At 36.4% G+C, this 21960-nt stretch overlaps 1 protein-coding gene across 1 annotated transcript in view; it reads left to right on the forward strand.

Moving 5' to 3' along the window:
• The window catches only part of MDGA2 (MAM domain containing glycosylphosphatidylinositol anchor 2), a 962529-nt gene that overhangs the window by 895110 nt on the left and 45459 nt on the right, over positions 1–21960 (forward strand). Inside the window, exon 11 of the mRNA XM_055436380.2 lies at positions 18726–18903. Coding sequence (XP_055292355.1) covers positions 18726–18903 — 178 coding nt within the window. The remainder of the gene's footprint in view (positions 1–18725; positions 18904–21960) is intronic.

A 21960-nucleotide genomic window follows, 5' to 3' on the forward strand; every position in this document is an offset into this window, starting at 1 on the left:
GGCCTGGCGTGCTGTGAGTCATGGGGTCGCGGAGAGTCGGACATGACTAAGTGACTGAACTGAACTGAACTGAACAGAACAGAAAAGAAAAACACTGACTACACTGTGTATATAGCTAGATCTGTGTATTCTCAGTACATTAGAGAATGCAGCAAATGAAATATTGCCATACAAGGTAGTGTAAATCTTGAGAAAATGCATATTTTCTTCACTATAAAGTGCTCAATAGCATTACTTTGAACATGGAGCAGATTCTTAGTCATTATTAGTTGATAATATAAGGATATTATACCCATATATGAAACCATGGACTGTAGTCTACCAGGCTCCTCCATCTATGGGATTTTCCAGGCAAGAATACTGGAGTGGGTTGCCATTTCCTTCTCCCGGAGATCTTCGCTATCCAGGGATTGAACCCGGGTCTCCCACATTGTAGGCAGATGCTTTACTGTCTGAGCCACCAGGGAAATCATATGAAACCATAAAGATAGACAAATAGTGGAAAGAATTCTTGTACTTGTGTATATACATTCTACAATGCCATGCCCATTTAGGTGCAGTTGTTTTGAGGAAGTAAAACAAAAACTCAGTTACTGAAAAATTATTATTTAAAGTTGTTTTGCCTGCATAGCTTGTGAGAACTTATTTCCCTAACCAGGGAACAAACCCAAGGCCCCTGAAGTCAAAGCCCAGAGTCTTAATCACTGGACTGCAAGGGAAGTCTTTAAAAATTATTTTTATCATAGCAAAAAAGCTTGTATTTTGGAAGAAGATAGTTTTTTTTTTTCTTTTTCAACCAATGTAACTTCTATGTATTCAAATATATGTTGGAAAAGTATAAAATCATATTTGGGAAAAGATAAAAAATCATATCCTATGTATAATTTTTTTTGTGGTCAGTGGAAAAAAAATGTATCAGGAAAGGGGTAGATTGTGGGGTTATATAAATCTGTAAGATTTTATCTGTTTTTAAAAGATATCTAAGCAAAATATGATAAAATATTGAGTTCACTTTATTGATAAATATATGGTTATAAGTTTATATATTCTCTATATGCTTCTGCATTTTCACATTTTCATAGTTTCAAAAATATTTAAAATTAAAATGTTTCCATAGTACAGATGGTTGGTTTTTTCTGGTCACACAGTCTAATGATCTTCAAACACTTATAGCAAATATTCAAGCAGCTCAGTTATTAGTAGAAAGGAAAAATAGTAGATTGTGATATAATATTAATAGTGGAGCTCATCTATAGAACTAGATAGTACATAATATTCAAATATTCATCGGTTTCAATGCTGCAGTGGATTTTAAAGATCACCCTTACCACTACTGAGGAAACTAAAGCCCTCAAATTTCTTGATGGGTCCAATAAAGCAACTAATAGAAATAAAAAACCACTAACTAGACTTAGATGATTGATTATCCTGGAGCCTTCTGCTTTTAAAATACTTCAGCTCAGTTATATGCTTTTTCTCCTCTATATTTATTTAATGAATCTCACTATGTAGTGTCCTTGAGTTTTTATAATAAAATTTTAGTAATATACAAGTAACTTTATAGCTGCTGCTGCTGCTGCGTCACTTCAGTCGTGTCCGACTCTGTGTGACCCCATAGACAGAAGCCCACCAGGGTCCCCCGTCCCCGGGATTCTCCAGGCAAGAACACTGGAGTGGGTTGCCATTTCCTTCTCCAAACTTTATAGCTATCATTTTAAAATAAAGATATTAAAAAACAAATACAAAGAAGTCCCACTTGAAATAAAAGAAAAAACATATGAAATATCCATGTCCCCACAAGTCTAGAAAGGTCCATATGGAGTCATTCAGTTCAGTCCAGTTCAGTTCAGTCGTTCAGTCGTGTCCGACTCTTTGCAACCCCATGAACCACAGCACGCCAGGCCTCCCTGTCCATCACCAACTCCCGGAGTTCACTCAAACTCATGTCCATCGAGTCGGTGATGCCATCCAGCCATCTCATTCTCTGTCGTCCCCATCTCCTCCTACCCCCAATCCCTCCTAGCATCAGACTCTTTTCCAGTGAGTCAACTCGTCGCACGAGTGGCCGAAGTATTGGAGTTTCAGCTTTAGCATAAGTCCTTCCAATGAACACCCAGGATTGATCTCCCTTAGAATGGACTGGTTGGATCTCCTTGCAGTCCAAGGGACTCTCAAGAGTCTTCTCCAACACCATAGTTCAAAAGCATCAATTCTTCGGTGATCAGCTTTCTTCACAGTCCAACTCGCACATCCATACATGACCACAGGAAAAACCATAGCATGCAGACATATTATAACAAAACCTAGAAAATATTCATGCTGATATTGTAGATTTCAACTAAGTTTAGCTGAATAGTTCATCAGTGTACCCAGTAAATGTTCAATAATGTTAGCTATTATTATAAGTAACATTCCAAAATCATTGCACTCAGTTAATTGGAGCAGGATAATAAGATTAAGTTACTTTGGTGGCAATGTATAGGATGGATAGGAATAAGAATTTACTGGCAGTAAATTTAATGAAAAGGCTATTAGAGAAAGTTATTAATGAGGTGTGGAGGGGTCAGGTGGTATTTGCAGGCTCAAAATACAAAGCTATCAGTAATAAATCCAGAGCATAGCAGTAGTGAAATAGAGATATAAAGCAGTACACATTCATAAAAGGAAAGGTGTTATTATGATCAACTTTATATCAGAGAAATGATATGCCAAGATGAAATACCAAAATCAAAATCCTAAATATTGATCTATTTTATATCCTGAAAAAATTATCTTGTGAAGAAAGACGTTGCTTGAACTGCTTAATTCCAAGGTATCAGGCTAGAAATGCATGATGAATTAAGGTTTAGGTTGAGGTGTCCTTTCACCTGCTGATCTAAGCATGGCATGAAAATAATTAGACTGTTATTTCCAAACTTGATGGGAAACCAGTTTTTCTTCTATAGTGATTTATCACTACCTGCTAAATAATGATTATTTTTACTGTTATTCATGGTCTCTTGGGTGGTTTTCAGTGTTGTTTTGTTTCAACAGATGAAAATAAAAAAAGTATGGTTGAAGGGATACACCAGTAACACATGCAAATTTCTTCCTGAGGCAATATAAAATACCCTGTCATTTACTGATTTATGTAACAGATATGAGCACAGAGCTCAGCACAAACAGAGCATACATTCATTGAAGTCCTGAAATAAAATTCAAAAGCAGAATCTGAATTCTCTTAAACTGTCAGGACTCACAGAATCAAAACCTTTTTGTATGCTTAACCTTCCTCCAAAAGAAAGATTCATTATCTTAGTCTATCACCAATTGCTATGTAATTGAGTTCAACATAATTAGGCCTTCCTAAGTGTAAAAACTCTTTATCACTTTTCCTTGGGACTGCAAATAAAGTGCACATTGATTTGAAAAATTTGTGAACACAACATATTAATATAAATAATAGGAACAAAATATTAGTTATCACAATTAAAAGGGTAGCCTTGAAATTGGACAATATTGGGCTCCTATTTCATCTTTTGCTTCTTATCAACCGTGTGACCTAGAAAAGTTTATCAGTTCTTTAAGTGTCAGTTTCCTTGACTGAGGAAATAAATATAATTCTAACCTAATTGGCGTTTTCTAAAAATTAAATGAAAAATAGTGTATAAAATCTTCAGTAGCTAGTATTTTTTTAATTTTCTTAGTAGACAAAAATACTTAAATAATTTACTTGAGTATGACCAACTGTCATACCAAAGTTCCATAAACTGTGGAAATGATCTGAACATACTATTAAAGGATCAGCCTTTCTTGTGTCCAGGGGCTGAATTAAAAGGCATACTATACAGAAGTCATCATTTATGCACCCAGTTCCCTGCAGCCAGAATGAATTGGAGGGATCCTGATTTACTACTATTTATATTCAAAGAAAGTATATAATTTAAGAGAATCTTTATGTAACTCAATCATCTTTATTAATTTTTTAATGCCTATGTAAAGAATACCATAGTTGTCAAGTTTGTTCCTGGAATTTTAGATATAGTATTGAAACATTAATATACTGGATTTACATTTTTATAATTAAAAATGAGTGGTGTATTATACTTTTAAAAGAAACTTATACTCCATTTTTAATAGACTCATCACTTGTGTCTTTGTTTTACAATTTTACTTATTTCTTTTATTTTTATTTTTATTGGAGGATAATCATTTTACAATATTATATTGGTTGGTTTTGCCATACATTGACATGAATCCGCCCCGGGTGTACATGAGTTCCCCCTCCCGAACCCCCCTCCCACCTCCCTCCTCCCCTTATCCTCCCTCTGGGTCATCCCCGCATACCAGCCCCGAGCATCCTGTAACATGCATCGACCCTGAACTGGTGATTTGTTTCACATATGATAATATACATGTTTCAATGCCATTCTCCCAAACCATCCCACCCTCACCCTCTCCCACGGAGTCCCAAAGACTGTTCTATACATCTGTGTCTCTTTTGCTGTCTCGTATACAGGGTTATCATTTGCATCTTTCTAAATTCCGTATATATGCGTTAGTATATTGGTGTTTTTCTTTCTGACTTACTTCACTCTGTATAATAGGCTCTAGTTTCATCCACCTCATTAGAATTGGTTCAAATGCATTCTTTTTAATGGCTGAGTAATACTCCATTGTGTATATGTACCAAAGCTTTCTTATCCATTCGTCTGCAGATGGACATCTAGGTTGCTTCCATGTCCTGGCTATTATAAACAGTGCTGCAATGAACATTGGAGTACATGTGTCTCTTTCAATTCTGGTTTCCTCGGTGTGTAACCCACAGCAAACATTATCCTCAATGGTGAAAAACTGAAAGCATTTTCCCTAAAGTCAGGAACAAGACAAGGGTGCCCACTCTCACCACTACTATTCAACATAGTTCTGGAAGTTTTGGCTACAGCAATCAGAGCAGAAAAAGACATAAAAGAAATACAAATTGGAAAAGAAGAAGTAAAACTTTCACTGTTCGCTGATGACATGATCCTCTACACAGAAAACCCTAGAGACTCTACCAGAAAACTACTAGAGCTAATCAATGAATATAGTAAAGTTGCAGGATGTAAAATCAACACACAGAAATCCCTTGCATTCCTATACACTAATAATGAGAAAATAGAAAGAGAAATTAAGGAAATTATTCCATTCACTGTTGCAACGAAAAGAATTAAATACTTAGGAATATATCTACCTAAGGAAACAAAAGACTTGTACATAGAAAACTATAAAACACTAGTGAAAGTAATCAAAGAGGACACTTTTAGATGGAGAAATATACCATGCTCGTGGATTGGAAGAACAAATATTGTAAAAATGAGTATACTACCCAAAGTAATTTATACATTCAATGCAATCCCTATCAAGCTACCAACGATATTTTTCACAGAACTAGAACAAATAATCTCACAATTTGTATGGAAATACAAAAAACCTCGAATAGCCAAAGCAATCTTGAGGAAGAAGAATGGAACTGGGGGAATTAACCTGCCGGACTTCAGGCTCTACTACAAAGCCACAGTCATCAAGACACTATGGTACTGGCACAAAGACAGAAATATAGATCAATGGAACAAAATAGAAAGCCCAGAGATAAATCCACGCACCTATGGACACATTATCTTTGACAAAGGAGGCAAGAATATAAAATGGAGAAAAGACAGTCTCTTTAACAAGTGGTGCTGGGAAAACTGGTCAGCCACTTGTAAAAGAATGAAACTAGAACACTTCCTAACACCATACACCAAAATAAACTCAAAATGGATTAGAGAGCTAAATGTAAGACCAGATTCTATAAAACTCCTAGAGGAGAACGTAGGCAAAACACTCTCTGACATAAATCACAGCAGGATCCTCCAAGACCCACCTCCCAGAATATTGGAAATAAAAGCAAAAATAAACAAATGGGACCTAATTGAAATCAAAAGCTTCTGCACAGCAAAGGAAACTCTAAGCAAGGTGAAAAGACAGCCTTCAGAATGGGAGAAAATAATAGCAAATGAAGCAACTGATAAAGGATTAATCTCCAAATTATACAAGCAGCTCCTGCAGCTCAATTCCAGAAAAATAAATGACCCAATCAAAAAATGGGCCAAAGAACTAAACAGACATTTCTCCAAAGAAGACATAAAGATGGCTAACAAACACATGAAAAAATGCTCAACATCCCTCATAATCAGAGAAATGCAAACCAAAACCACAATGAGATGCCATTTCACACCAGTCAGAATGGCTGCTATCCAAAAGTCTACATGCAATAAATGCTGGAGAGGGTGTGGAGAAAAGGAAACCCTCTTACACTGTTGGTGGGAATGCAAACTAGTACAGCCACTATGGAGAACAGTGTGGAGATTCCTCAAAAAACTGGGAAATAGAACTGCCATATAATCTAGCAATCATATTTATTTATTTATTTTTGGCAACATTGGATCTTCGTTGCCGTGTGGGGCATTTCTTTAGTTTCAGCAAATGGGGGCTGCTGCTGCTGCTGCTGCTAAGTCACTTCAGTCGTGTCCGACTCTGTGTGACCCCATAGACGGAAGCCCACCAGGCTCCCCCTTCCCTGGGATTCTCCAGGCAAGAACACTGAAGTGGGTTGCCATTTCCTTCTCCAATGCATAAAAGTGAAAAGTGAAAGTGAAGTTGCTCAGTCGTGTCCGACTCTTAGTGACCCCATGGACCGCAGCCTACCAGGCTCCTCCATCCATGGGATTTTCTAGGCAAGAGTACCGGAGGGCTTGCCATTGCCTTCGAAATGGGGGCTATGGCAACTCTAGTTGCAGTATGAGGAATTCTCATTACAGTGACTTCTCTTGTTGCAGAGCCCAAGCTCTAGGGCACACAGGCTTCAGTAGTTTCAGTGGGCTCAGAAGTTATTCAGTAGTTGCAGTGGGCTCAGAAGTTATGGCTCCCAGGCCCTAGAGCACAGGCTAGTTGTGATGTAAGGGCTTATTGCTCCATGGCATATGGGATCTTCCCAGATCAGGGATCAAACCCATGTCTCCTGCATTGGCAGGTGGATTCTTTACCACTGAGCCACCAGGGAATTCCCACTTGTGTCTTTAGAATTCATGTTTCTCATAATGGGGCCACTTCACCACAGGTAGAGATATGATAGTCTGACCAGGACCAAAGTGACAATTTTTCTGAGCTAGAACCACCCATATTAATTTGTACTACACATTTAAACATGTGCTTGTTTAAGTTTAGATGGGAGCTTTTCCATATGTTCAAATTTTGATAAACTTTAAAATATTTTACTATAATCATAGTATAAAGTGCATCATTATCCAAAAATTGTGCAACCATCAGGAAGTGTTTTGGGAGATGAAGTGTAGTTATTAGGACTTTATATTACTAACTCAAGACAAAAAAAAACTATTTTTTACAAACTGAATCAAAGATCATTTTAGTATTAAATCAAGATCTTCATATGTCCTATTAAATATCAGAACTTTTAAATTCTATCAAATTGTGAGTTTAAACTGTATTTTCCAATATAGTTTACATTTATGCCTACAATTCACCATTAAAGTATTACTAACTTCATAAAACAGAAAAAAATTATCTCATATTCATATAACAAGATACATATATTCTGCAGAGTTAAGAAAAAAACTTTTTTTTCCCCCTGAAGCAGTCCCTAAATTGTGTTAACAGTTACCTTTCAAATGCCATGTATGTTACAAAGGATCTAAAATGTTCATTCAAGGTGTAGGAAAAAAAGACTAGCAGGATTCATTTGAAATTCATTCTATATGTCTTCTGAGGTACCATATTTAGTATTTTCTATTTGTTTTTATTGTTTTACTTTTACCAGATATTTTATCTGGAAACAATAATTATATGTATTTAATAGAATAAGTGGAAATGTAATAATAAATCTAAAGTTAATTATTTACCTACCACTTCGAATTGTTTGTGGTTAAATTAAATAACAAAATACAATGAATATCCTAGTACATGGCAATTACTCAATAAACGTTAACTATTTAAAATATTCTCAATAACTCTTCCATTATAAAGTCACATTGAGAACGTAAAGTCACATTAATATATATGTACTAAGCATTTGTTGCTGTTGTTTAGTTGCTAAGTTGTATCCAAATCTTTTGAGACCCAATGGACTGTAACCTGCCAGTCCATGAGATATCCTCAGCAAGAATACTGGAGTGGGTTGCCAATTCCAGCTCCAGGGGATCTTCCTGTCCCAGGGATGAAACCTGCATCTCCATCATTGCAGGCAGATTCTTTACCACTGAGCCACCAGGGAGGCCCACTAAACACTTAAGACTGTGTAAAATTCTAGTCTTTACTTAACGTTTACCTACTACAGAAACATTCGGTTCAGTTCAATTGCTCAGTTGTGTCCAACTATTTGTGACCCCAAGGACTGCAGCACAACAGGCCTCCCTTTCCATCACCAACTCCCAGAGTTACTCAAACTCATGTCCATTGAGTCCATGATGCCATCCAACCATCTCATTCTCTGTCTTCCCCTTGTCCACCCACTTTCAAGCTTTCCCAGCATCAGGCTCTTTTCCAATGATTCGGTTCTTCACATCAGGTGGCCAAAGGATTGGAGTTTCAGCTTCAGCATCAGTCCTTCCAATGAATATTCAGAACTGATTTCCTTTAGGATGGACTGGTTTGATTTCCTTGCTGTCCAAGGGACACTCAAGAGTCTTCTCCAACACCGCAGTTCAAAAGCTTCAATTCTTTGGTGCTCAGCTTTCTTTATAGTCCAACTCGCTCATCCATACATGACTACTGGAAAAACTATAGCTTTGACCGGATGGACCTTTGTTGGAAAAGTAATGTCTCTGCTTTTTAATATGCTGTCTAGGTTGGTCATAACTTTTCTTCCAAGGAGCAAGTGTCTTTTAATTTCATGGCTGCGGTCACCATATGCAGTGATTTTGAGCCAAAAAAAAAAAAAATCTGTCACTGTTTCCATCGTTTCCCCAACTATTTGCCACAAAGTGATGGGACCAGATGCCATGATCTTAGTTTTCTGAATGCTGAGTTTTAAGCCAACTTTTTCACTCCCCTCTTTCACTTTCATCAAGAGGCTCGTTAGTTGTTCGCTTTCTGCCATAAGCATGGTGTCATCTGCATATCTGAGGTTATTGATATTTCTCCCAGCAATCTTGATTCCAGCTTGTGCTTCATCCAGTCCAGGATTTCTCATGATGTACTCTGCACATAAGATAAAGAAGCAGGGTGACAATATATAGCCTTGACATACTCCTATCCCAATTTGGAATCCAAGTCTGTTGTCCCATGTCCAGTTCTAACTGTTGCTTCTTAACCTGCATACAGATTTCTCAGGAAACAGGTCAGGTAGTCTGGTAATCCCATCTCTTGAGGAATCTTCCACAGTTTGTTGTGATCCACACAGTCAAAGGCTTTGGCATAGTCAATAAAACAGAAGTAGATATTTTTCTGGAACTCTCTTGCTTTTTCAACGAACCAACGGATGTTGGCAATTTGATCTCTGGTTCCTCTGCCTTTTCTAAATCCAGCTTGAACATCTGGAAGCTCACTGTTCACATACTGTTGAAGCCTGGTTTGGAGAATTTTGAGCATTACTTTACCTTTTTATATTATTTACTTATTTGTTTTTGGCTGTGCTGTGTCTTCATTGCTGCATGGGCTTTTCTCTAGTTGCAGTGAGTGGGGGCTATTCTCTACTTGATGTGTGCAGGCTTCTGCTCGTTATGATGGCTTCTTTTGTCATGGATCAGGGCCTCTAGGGCATGCGGGCTTCAATAGTTGCAGCATGTGGGCTCAGTAGTTGTGGCTTCCAGGCTTTAGAGCACAGGCTCTGTAGTTGTGGCACACGGCCTTAGTTACTCTGCGGCATGCAGAATCTTCCTGGACCAAGGATTGAATTCGTGTCTCCTGCCTTGGCATGTGGATTCTTTACCACTGAGCCACCAAGGAAGCACAGCATTCAGTTTTGTAGGGTGCTAAACTCCTTTTCGGAGAAGGCAATGGCACCCCACTCCAGTCCTCTTGCCTGGAAAATCCCATGGACGGAGGAGCCTGGGAGGCTGCAGTCCATGGGGTCGTGAAGAGTCGAACACAACTGAGCACCTTCACTTTCACGCATTGGAGAAGGAAATGGCAACCCACTCCAGTGTTCTTGCCTGGAGAATCCCAGGGACGGGGGAGCCTGGTGGGCTTCCGTCTGTGGGGTCGCACAGAGTCGGACACAACTGAAGCGACTTAGCAGCAGCAGCAAACCCCTTTTACCTTATAAGGAAAACTCCTTTTATCTAAAGTTCTGTTCTAATATTTGTCATCATTTTTCTAGAACTGTATATTTTTAACTTCAAGCCATGTTATTGTTCAGTTGCTAAGTTATGTCTGACTCTTTGCGACCCCTGAACTGCAGTATGTCAGGCCTCCCTGTCCTTCACTATCTCCTGAAGTTTGCTCAAATTCATGTCCATTGAGTCAGTGACGCTATGTAGCCATCTTATCCTCTGCTGACCTCTTCTCCTTTTGCCTTCAATCTGTCCCAGCATCAAGGTCTTTTCCAATGTGTCAGCTCTTTGCATCAGGTGGCCAAAGTGTTAGTTTCAACTTCGGCATCAGTCCTTCTAATGAATTTTCAGAATTGATTTCCTTTAGGATTGACTGGTTTGATCTCCTTGCTGTCCTAGGGACTGTAAAGAGTCTTCTCCAGCACCACACTTCAAAAGCATCAATTCTTCAGCACTCAGCCTTCTTTATGGTCCAGATCTCACATCTGTACATGACTATTGGAAAAACCAAAGCTTTGACTAGACTATATGGACATTTGTCAGCAAAGTGATGTCTCTGCTTTTTAATACTCTGTCTAGTTCTGTCATATTTTTCCTTCCAAGGAGTAAGTGTCTTTTAATTTCATGGTTGCAGTCACCATCTGCAGTGATTTTGGAGCCCCCCCAAATAAAGTCTGTCACTGTTTCTATTGTTTCCCCTTCTATTTGCCATGAAGTGATGGGGCTGGATGCCATAATCTTAGTTTTTCTGAATGTTGAGCTTTAAGCCATGGCACACAATATATTTAGGAAATCTTAGACTCCAATTTTTTTCCACTTCTAATTCTTCCATTTTTAGGATCACTGGGTAATCCTATTAGGTTGTCACTGAAGACTTTGTTCTATGTGCCTAATATTTAGTTCTCAGTTTTTAAATCATCCTTGAATAATATTTACACGGTCTTTCATCTGTGTACCATGATGTTTGCTGAAGACTTCCTGTATATCCACTTTGTAGCCCTCTGTCTGGCCGCAGAGGCTTGCAAAGGTAGGCAAGGACAGAAAACTTCGTGAAAGACAGATTCACTGAAGCTGTATGCACACTTCATGCTGTCTTTACCTGAGGGTTTTGTTTTGTTTTTTAATCAGGTAACTATTCTGATAAGAAATATAAGTTAGACAAACTACAGGAAGTAAGTTTCAAGACATTTAAAGCTAAATACAGATTGACATTCATATACCATGTAAATTTAAAATGTTGTATCCAAAAGACAATTGGGAATTTGACATATTAACAAATGCACTTTTTATCTTGCAGTTCTCTTTTATCTGCCACCCTCTCATTATTTAAAATCACAACAAAGGAGGATGAGGTTTATAGTACAAGTGCATGAACACAAACCCATAAACACACACTGCTGCTGCTGCTGCTAAGTCGTTCCAGTCGTGTCCGACTCTGTGCGACCCCATAGATGGCAGCCCACCAGGCTCCCCCGTCCCTGGGATTCTCTAGGCAAGAACACTGGAGTGGGTTGCATTTCCTTCTCCAATGCATGAAAGGGAAAAGTGAAAGTGAAGGCACTCAGTCGTGTCCTACTCTTCGCGACCCCATGGACTGCAGCCCACCAGGCTCCTCCATCCGTGGGATTTTCCAGGCAAGAGTACTGGACTGGGGTGCCATCGCCTTCTCCATACTAGTACAAAATTAAAAAGATAGCAAATGAGATTTGAATAGATTTTATAAAATGTGAGGAAATCCAGTAGCTTCAAAAGCCTATACTTTAAATCAAACAAAAGGTCACAGAAGTGAGCTGGAGGTGGTTGAGTGAGGAAAGGCATTGAGTTTCAGAATAAAACTATAGGAAGATATTCCAGTGCAAATACACAGAGTCCTCAGATACGAGGAATATTTTAGTAAAAGTAAAAGAACAATAACATAAGTTCTAGAATTTTCCTGAGAAAGGTAACTACAACCCACTTGAATAAGAAAGAAATGGGCTCACTTTCCCACAGGAAGCTCCGGAAGACTACAGGAATTGCCTTGAGGCTTTGGGTTTTGCCTGAGGGAGCCCTTGAGTATTGCAGTAGCATAGACTGAATCTGATTTGCAGAGACTAGGATCTGGTAAGTATTTTGCTTTACTGTGTTATAGGTGAAACAGGATTCCCCAAAGCCCTGAAAAAGGGCAGAGATGGTGCTTTTAGACCAAAAGAACTTATGATTTGTCTAAGAAAGATGCAGACTTAATAGAAATATTGACCATAGGCCAAGGCAGTTGCAAAAACTAAGGATGCTAGTACCAACAAGAAAGATCCAATGAATTTGACTGAATCAAGAGAGTAACAGAAGGAAACAGTATAATCCAAGCAACACTTGTCCCCTGCACCAGCAGGCCAGGGGTACTTAAGCTGGGGTATGGGCTTCCCCTGCTTCTGCCCCATCTAAGTACTTCCCTAGGTGATAACCATTACACAAAGAGATTGGGTTAAGTTTATCAAATTCAAACCCTGAACATGTTGAGTTTAACTTGGATTGGCAAGAATTAGTATTTTGTCAACAGAAATAAGGTAAGTAGAATTCAGTTTTAGAAAAAATAAAGAATATCCAATTTTGAGGAGAAGCACATTAATGCATGTGGAATCGATACTTTCTCCAGTTACTATTGAATATAGCTTTCTAATACTCTTCTATGTCATGCTATAAAATTATTCTGAGCCTTTCTCTCTAGAGGTCAAAATTTCCAGATAATGTGTGTTTTTCAGGTTACAGATCTTAGCATTCAGAAAAATTATGGCTCATTTCATCTTCAAATAGTGAAAAAGGTCCTCTAGACTATGTGAAAGGAATATATCTGCTAGGAAAAGAAGTTACACAATATTTTTTTTAATTGAAATGATAAATACTTTACATATTGCTTTCATATCAGGATGTTCATGGGTATGCTCTGGAACTGTCAACTGTGGTTATGGTTTGGGTCCCATGTTCTCTGGCAGTTTTGTGGTATTACCTCCAAACAGTGGGCTAATGTGTTTTCTTTTTTATATATGCAAATATTGCATTTAGTTTTCCATTTTTACATTTTGCACAGTTCACTGAGATATGATATGAAGTGTTTAATTGCTTATTCCTCAACTGCTGAAGTATATACTTTCATTATAGCTTTAAGTTAAAGATTTAGAATCAAAGTTATTGCTTTTTTAATACACATATGAAGTTATATACTCAAGAGTTTTAATAAATAACAACATCAATGTATCTGCCAACTAAAATTACTTGAGTAGAGTATCTCATTATAGAAACAGAATACCTACAGTCTCCTTTTGTGATCTGTTATAAATATTGAGAGATATTAAACATATTTAACGTCCAGAAAAGTATACCTTGATTAATTGTGGGCCTTTAGATAATGGAACAATGTTAAAATTCTGTGGGTTTAAACTACTTTTATCATCTGAAATAATAGTACATTGCCTTTAGTTCATACATAATAATTTATTTTTTAATTTTTTTTTAATTTTTATTTTTATTGGAGGCTAATTATTTTACAATATTATATTGGTTGGTTTTGCCATACATTGACATGAATCCGCCCCGGGTGTACATGAGGTCCCCCTCCCGAACCCCCCTCCCACCTCCCTCCTCCCCTTATCCTCTCTGGCATACACACCAAGGAAACCAGAATTGAAAGAGACACACGTACGCCAGTGTTCATTGCAGCACTGTTTATAATAGCCAGGACATGGAAACAACCTAGAGATCCATCTGCAGACGAATGGATAAGAAGACATAGGCATTTAGAACAGTCTTTGGGACTCTGTGGGAGAGGGTGAAGGTGGAATGATTGGAGAGAATGGAATTGTAGCATGTATATTATCATAAGTGACCAGTCCAGGTTCGACGCATAAATTTTCCTCTGTTCATTTCTTTGCATTTGTGCTTTTTTAATAAAATTCTTTTTTAGAAATAAAAAAATTAAAAAAAAAAAAAAGAAAGCTTTGGTACATATACACAATGGAGTATTACTCAGCCATTAAAAAGAATGCATTTGAACCAGTTCTAATGAGGTGGATGAAACTAGAGCCTATTATACAGAGTGAAGCAAGCCATACATGATAATTTAAAGTCCAAAGACAATGAAAGAAATTTTCATTTCTATTATATTATTTTATAGAACTGTTAGTCTCCAAGACAGATAGGAACTTTGTAATGCCCAGTATTAGCTATGCATAAGTAAATTCCTTTCTGTCAAATTAGGTTTTATGTACATTTTTACCAGTGTTTGTAAATATAATGACTGTATGCAGTTATCACTAAGTTAGATTTCCTGCTCCAATCATTGGGTCAGTTGAATATACACTGTGTACTGGAATTTAATCTTGTCACATCGTTATGTAGTTATTGACCAGACACTATAGGTAAAAAGAGATTAATAAGAAATTGTTCCTGGTTTATAATCTATGTGCAAAAAAGTACTATGAAGTGTATTATAACTAAATATATAAAAATACTAGTGAAAACAAGGGAGTAATAAATTCTGTGGAGGCAAAGGAGAAGATGATGCTAGATAAAGTAATTTTGGGTGTAACCAAATTTTGTAGCTGCTACTCTCCAGACAACCTTAGGAGAGCTGCAGAAACTTCCTTCTGCCCCAGGTTCCTCAGTTTGTATAATAGGGCTCGTATTAGTTGCTGCTTGCTAAGGGTTGTGCTAGACTAAATACAGTAGATATAATACAGTTAACATGGGGCCTGGCAAATACATAGTATATGGATACATAGTATGCAGATACATACAAATTAATGTCGCAGGATGTTTTTGTTGTTTATTATCTCATCTGAAATCACAAGTTAGACAGTAATCAATATAGAAGTATAGAAGAAACCACTAGTATTAATGCTGTGGTCTAGCAGGTCTGTGGAGAAGGAAATGGCAACCTGCTCCAGTATTCTTGCCTGGAAAATCCTATAGACAGAGGAGTTGATGGGATAGTCCATGGGGCCGCACGAGTTGGACAAGAGTTAGTGACAAAACCTCTAGCCCTGCTGAGCTGTGCCAAATACAGACCCTGGATCACCTGCTTCCAAATTACCCTGTAAAGGAGAAGGTGCTTTTTAAAAAATTATGTATCTCTAAACTCACCAAAAAATTATGTTTCTAGACTTCACAGAAGCAAAATACTTACTGGTAGCTAAGACTTCGAATTTTGGGGTTTTAATCACTATTATCCCATGACTCTCATGCTTGCCTAAAAGTGAGAACCATTAATATAGAGTAATAACCACATCAGATACAAAATTCCAGAGACTATCAACATTTTGAACTCAGGAAAAGGAAAAGCTGCACAGAAGTGGATGAGTAGCCACAGGTGTAGATGAGGGAAGCTGTTGATACAAAGAAACAGTCTTCAAATTCAAGGCAGAAAAGCTTTAAGAAAACTCATGGTTGCCTGTTTCTAACTCTTATTCTGAAATTCTCTCTTTGAAAAACAAAGAGAAATATTTCAGGCATAGGCAAAATAATAAGTATTTTTATATACCTGCTGGTGCTGCTGGTGCTGCTGCTGCTGCTAAGTCGCTTCAGTCGTGTCCAACTCTGCACGACCCCATAGATGGCAGCCCACCAGGCTCCCCTGTCCCTGGGATTCTCCAGGCAAGGACACTGGAGTGGGTTGCCATTTCCTTCTCCAATGCATGAAAGTGAAAAGTGAAAGTGAAGTTGCTCAGTCATGTCCGACTCTTCGCGACCCCATGGACTGCAGCCTACCAGGCTCCTCCATCCATGGGATTTTCCAGGCAAGAGTACTGGAGTGGGGTGCCATTGCCTTCTCTGATATACCTGCTACCAATCTAAAAAAATTAAAAATCACCTGAGTGTTTTGCTATCCCCTCACAATTGCAAATTCTCCTCCTGATGCTCTCCTATCCCACATGACCAAGTATTTACTATTTTCTGCATTTCTTTATACTTGAATACATGTCTTTGCATCCCTTTTCAAAGTACATATTTTGAACTTAAATTTTATAATACATCTGCTCTAAAGTTGATTTTACCTCAATATTACTTTTGTGAAATCCATCCATGATGATGTATTGTGGCTTAGGTTCATTTTTCATGCTCTGTATTGAATTATGTTTTATTAAAAGTTTACAATTTGATTATCCTATCTCCTACTGATGTTTAGATAATTCTGTTTTCTATGCCATAAATATTTCTGTTTCCTCTGTACACGAGTTTATCTGTTCTCATTGTAATAGTGTTTTTATTGCCAAATTGCTCTCTATACTTATACCAATTTACATACTCAAGACTATATTTTTAGAAGACAGCTTTCTGTAGATCTCTTGATTTTTTGCATATCATGTGTGCAGAGGCACTGTCTTTTTATTCCAGTCTATCTTTTCAAGGTTATTTTCATAGCAAACATCCTTAGACTATAGAGAACTCCTGTGGAGCAGAAGGAAAGCTTGTTTAATGTCTAGTATAATGAATATAATGTCTGCCTCTTGGGCAGTGGTTGGACAGATTTGGGTACTTACTGTCACTTATAAAAGACTTAAGTCTTTTTAGCTCAGGATCCCAGAGATGTGATATAAGCAGAAGGTATGTGCAAGATCCAACTGGTCACTTCTTCATCACCATGGGGGAATAGGGAGAAAAGGGAACTGGTTTGAAAGTAAAGCTTATGCTGTCTTCTGTGTTGTGAATCCTTTTCTCTGTCCCAGTAGTCAGGATTCTTTTGCTGATGCCCATGATACTATTGCAGGCTAACTTGTCTGCTTGTAAGAAGACTAATATCTTACCCATCCACCCATCCATTCTTGACAGGTATAAATATTCTCGTTGTTTTGTGTTAACAACAAACCTTAATGTTGTTATCTTTATAAGCTTCTGTTTTTCTGGGTAATAATATTGTGGTTTAATTTTCACTTCCTTGATTCACAATGAGGCTGAGACTTTTCTGTAATTCTTTATTTGGGCTTTCTCATTTATGAATACCTGTTCCTATTAGACTCTTTGCTATTGAATTATTTTTCTTATTTCATTATAGGGGTTTTTAATACATTCTAGTTAACTGTATTTGTTCGAAATATCTTTTTCCAAAACTCTGCCTTCATTTTACCTGTTTATTGGGGAGCGCCGATGAGAAGAAATGTTTATGTTAAAATGTTTAATTTAATGTTAATTTCAATTTTAAGATTGACTAATTTATTAGTCTTTTCTTTGTGCTTTTCTATTCTGTTTAAGAATATAACACCTTGTGTGAGATCATAATCACATTCTTCTGTGTTTTTCTAAATGATTTAACTTTTATCTTTTAAATTTAAGTATTTGATTTTCCTGAGACTATTCTTTCTAAGATATGTGATAGGGATCACATTCATGTATTTTTTTATATACACAAGCAATTGAGTGGTATATATTTTCATATCTTCTATGTGAACAATTCCCCACAAATTAACATATGGGCTTTCTGTTCCATTTCATTATTTTGTTTGTCATTTGTCTAATCTTGTGCTAATAGCGTGTACTTGAGATTTTCATTTCTAGAAATATAGCAGTCTAGGCTATATAATTAACAGTAACCCACCCTGAGAAAACAAGCAAATTAACAAATATATGAATATATATATGTATATATATAGGTTAATTTTTTTCCCCTGGTGACTTAGCAGTAAAAAATCTGTCTGTCAATACAGGGGACACAGGTCTAATCCTTGGGTTAGGAAGATCCCCTGGGAAAAAAAAAATGGCAACTCACCCCACTATTCTTGTCTGGGAAATCCCATGGACAGAAGAGCCTGGCCTGTTATAGTCCATGGGGTCCCAAGGAGTCAGACATGATTTAGTGAGTAAACAACAACAATGGTATATACATATTAACATATATAGTATATATATTGCTTTTGCCTTCAGTTATTAAGCAACCCAGACAAACTTGAACTTTGATTCTTATAGTTTGGCAGTGGTAAGGAATGAAAACCCAAGTCCTATCCAAAGCAGGGGCTTCCCAGATGACACTAGGGGTAAAGAACCCACCTGTCAACACAGGAGATATAAGAGAAACAGGTTTGATCCCTGGGTTGGGAAGATCCCCTGGAGGAGGGCATGGCAACCCATTCCAGTATTCCTGCCTGTAGACTCCCATGGACAGAGGAGCCTGCTGGGCAACAGTCCATAGGTTCGCAAAGAGTCGGACATGACTGAAGCGACTTAGCATCCAAAAAAAGGGACCATCTTCATTTTAATCTGTGACACCAAAAGGTTTGATATTTTAAAGTAAAAGTGAACCGTACTGTTAATGCCCCTTGCAGAATTTCAGAAACAAAGGTACATCTTTAATGAAATATAACTGTGTCCTAGGCCCTAAAGAATCTCCAACAATAGTATTCTTAACCACATGATCAACACACAGTTAAAAATGTCAGGAACATTATTATATAATTCTTTTACTTTCAGGCTGGACAGCAGCGATGGTGGGAACAAGAGATTAAAATAAATGGAAATATCCAAAAGGGAGAATTAATTACATATAACTTGACTGAGCTAATTAAACCAGAGGCTTATGAAGTCCGACTGACTCCTCTCACCAAATTTGGTGAAGGAGATTCAACAATTCGTGTCATCAAATATAGTGGTAAGTAGCTTTTTGTTTAAAATAATTTATTTATATACTAAACTGTCTAGAAAGATGTAACTATCGACCCAATTTAGACACAAACTAAAATTTAACATGCTGACTTTCTGGGCCGTTAGCCAAGTGAGAAAAAAATCCTGTAATACTCAATCATCATAAATTGTAATATTTAGTTGTAATATTTGAATATAGAGGTATAGACAAATGCTTAATTAACTTTGAACCTCGGAGATAATGTCATGAATGTCTTATTATTTTCTATGTCATAGTTATGAGGCAGTATGTATACATTTTTTACAAATTTTTAATGATTTTAAAGTTTATATCATTAAGAAGTTAGGAAATGTGATTGAATTTTTAAGTTTTTTTCATTTTTTGGAGTAGTTTTAAATTCACATTAAATTGAGTAGGAAGTGCAGTGTTCCCATGTATGCCCTCTCCCTGTCACAGCTTCCCCTCCTATTTACATCTTACATTAATGTGGCACATTTGTTAACAATTAACAAATATTGATACATTATTAAAGTCAATAGTTTATATCAGGGATCAGTCTTTATGTTACACAGTTTTGCATTTTCCAGAATGTTGGGTTAGAATCATGCAACATATAAACTTTCCAAACTGATTTATTGTATTTAGCAATATACATTTAAAGCTTTTACATATATTTGTGTGGCCTGATAGCTCATTATTCTTTATTGTCAAGTAATATCCCATTGCATAGGTGTACCACAGTTTGTTTAACTATTCACTTATTGAACAACATCTCAGCTGATTTTTTTTCATCATTTTTTTTCCTTTAGAACACTAAATGTATGTTTTAGCGATAGTTTTCCTTGCATTTACTATTTCTTTACTATTTAAATGTCCTACTTAAACAAATGTAGAAAATAGTGTAAAACTGTGACAAAGTTGATCAAAAGCTTTATAATAGTTCAGATAGGAATAATGTTGATTGATATGATATTATTTTTTCATATATACCTGATAGATTAATATTTTATCATTTGAAACATATATGCATTTTTCGGTTGAAATTTATAGTGTTCAAGCCTAGCTCTAAAATCATCAATGTATTTTTTAAAGTTATGTAAGCTTTGTTGCCTCAGTGGAATATTTTTCTTTTTGATTAAGGCTTGAGTTTAAAAGATAATAGGATGAGGGTTTTTGTAGCTTAAGTTTTCCATTCTGTTTAGCATTACGTATGTTTTCCTACTTACGAGGGCAACAGTGAACACTGTCAAAGTAAAAAATAAAGTGAAATTATTAAAACCTCACTGCTGCTGCTGCTGCTGCTGCTAAGTCACTTCAGTCGTGTCCGACTCTGTGTGACCCCATAGATGGAAGCCCACTAGAGTTATAAAATTACCTGTATTTGCTCTCATCAGTCAGAGTACACATTGGGCATGACAAATTCAATTTTCATTAAAAAATGAAATATAGAGTATATAGTGGAATATTCATACAAGATCAAGGAATATAAAATCATTAGAATCACTGCATATATTTTCTTGAATATGATTCTTTTTAAAATGTATATTTTTATCTTAATATATAAATATTAGAGCAGAACAGCAATTGCTATTCTGTAATCACTTTCATGATTCCATAAAACAAACAACTACATTACATCTCAGTATAATTGTTTAAAGTTTTAGCCTCAAATATTTTTATAAAATATGAATGATCTCCTCATAATATTTATGCTCCCTGTCCTCCAAGGTATAAAACTGCAAACTATGTAATATGGAGGGCATTGGAAACCATAATTAATACTCATTCTTTTAAAGGTGAAGATATTAAGACCCAGAAAGTTTCAGTGTCCTGTCACATTAAGCAATTATATGACATGACTAACTGATGAAAACTAGAGATCACTCCTAAACGACAGAAATCTTTACCTATTTGCTCAGCTTAGGAATTATTAGAACTTGTCTTACAGAGATATAGAAAAAAAATCTTCAGAAACTCAATTTAATTTTTATTGAAAACTCTGATGTAACAAACAGAAATGAAAAATAAATTTGGAAAATCAGTATTGTGTTTAGTTTAAACTTTTTTAAAATTATCTTTATAACTTGTCATGCTTATTAAAATCTTAAAGATTTTAATTAAAATGTGCTTTTATATACTGTGGATTTGGGTAAAGTATACTTTAGTGTGTGTAAGCATACACTGTATATAGGCATTCATAAGAAATTCAACATGCTATTGATAGTTTTAAAGAAGAAAACTAGACTCAATGCAATATTTCAAATTAGAATGGCAAATTTTTACAAGGTTAATCATGATGTTTGTAGTGAATTTGCTGACTAAAATATTGTAGAGGTCTCAAAATTCAGTCTGGTCACAGGTTACATGTAGCTGTAACATTGCTTAGAACTAAATTATAATTCAAAGATATTTACTTCTTTCAAAAACAATATATAAAATTAAAATGTATGTTATCCTAATTATAAAATAATTTTAATTTCAATAATTAATTTTCAAATTAAAACATACTGATACCTTGAGGGTTTCCAGCTGGTGCTAGTGGTAAAGAACCCACCTGCAATGCAAGGGACATAATAAGATGCAGGTTTGATCCCTGGGTGTGGAAGATCACCTGGAGAAGGGCCTGGCAACCCACTTCAGTATCATTGCCTGGAGATTCCCATGGATAGAGGAGACTGGCAGGCTATGGTCCATAGGGTTGCAAAGAGTTGGACATGACTGAAGCAACTTAGCATGCATGCACCTTGCAAGAAAGGGATTTTTTTTTTTTGTTTTTCAGTGGAACCAATAAATGTATAGTCCCTTCTCTATGTTATTCATTTCACAATTTGCAATGAGGCAAGTACAAGTAGAACAGCTAAAATAATGGGAATACTCTGTCTTCTTGATGTAGAAATAGTAAAAAGTAATTTGTTGATAAACTAATCACTTTGTTAAAATTGATCTCAGTGTACTAAAAGTAAAAATTTTATATGAAGATGCTTTGTGCATGTGTGTGCACTTATGACATTCATTTTGTATTTTACTACTATGTCCAAGTTTAACAAAAGTGCTTAATGGCAA

The sequence above is a fragment of the Moschus berezovskii genome, chromosome 9 (genome assembly GCF_049115385.1).
Source record: "Moschus berezovskii isolate FMDL1 chromosome 9, NW_MosBer_1.0, whole genome shotgun sequence".
Lineage (NCBI taxonomy): Eukaryota > Metazoa > Chordata > Mammalia > Artiodactyla > Moschidae > Moschus > Moschus berezovskii.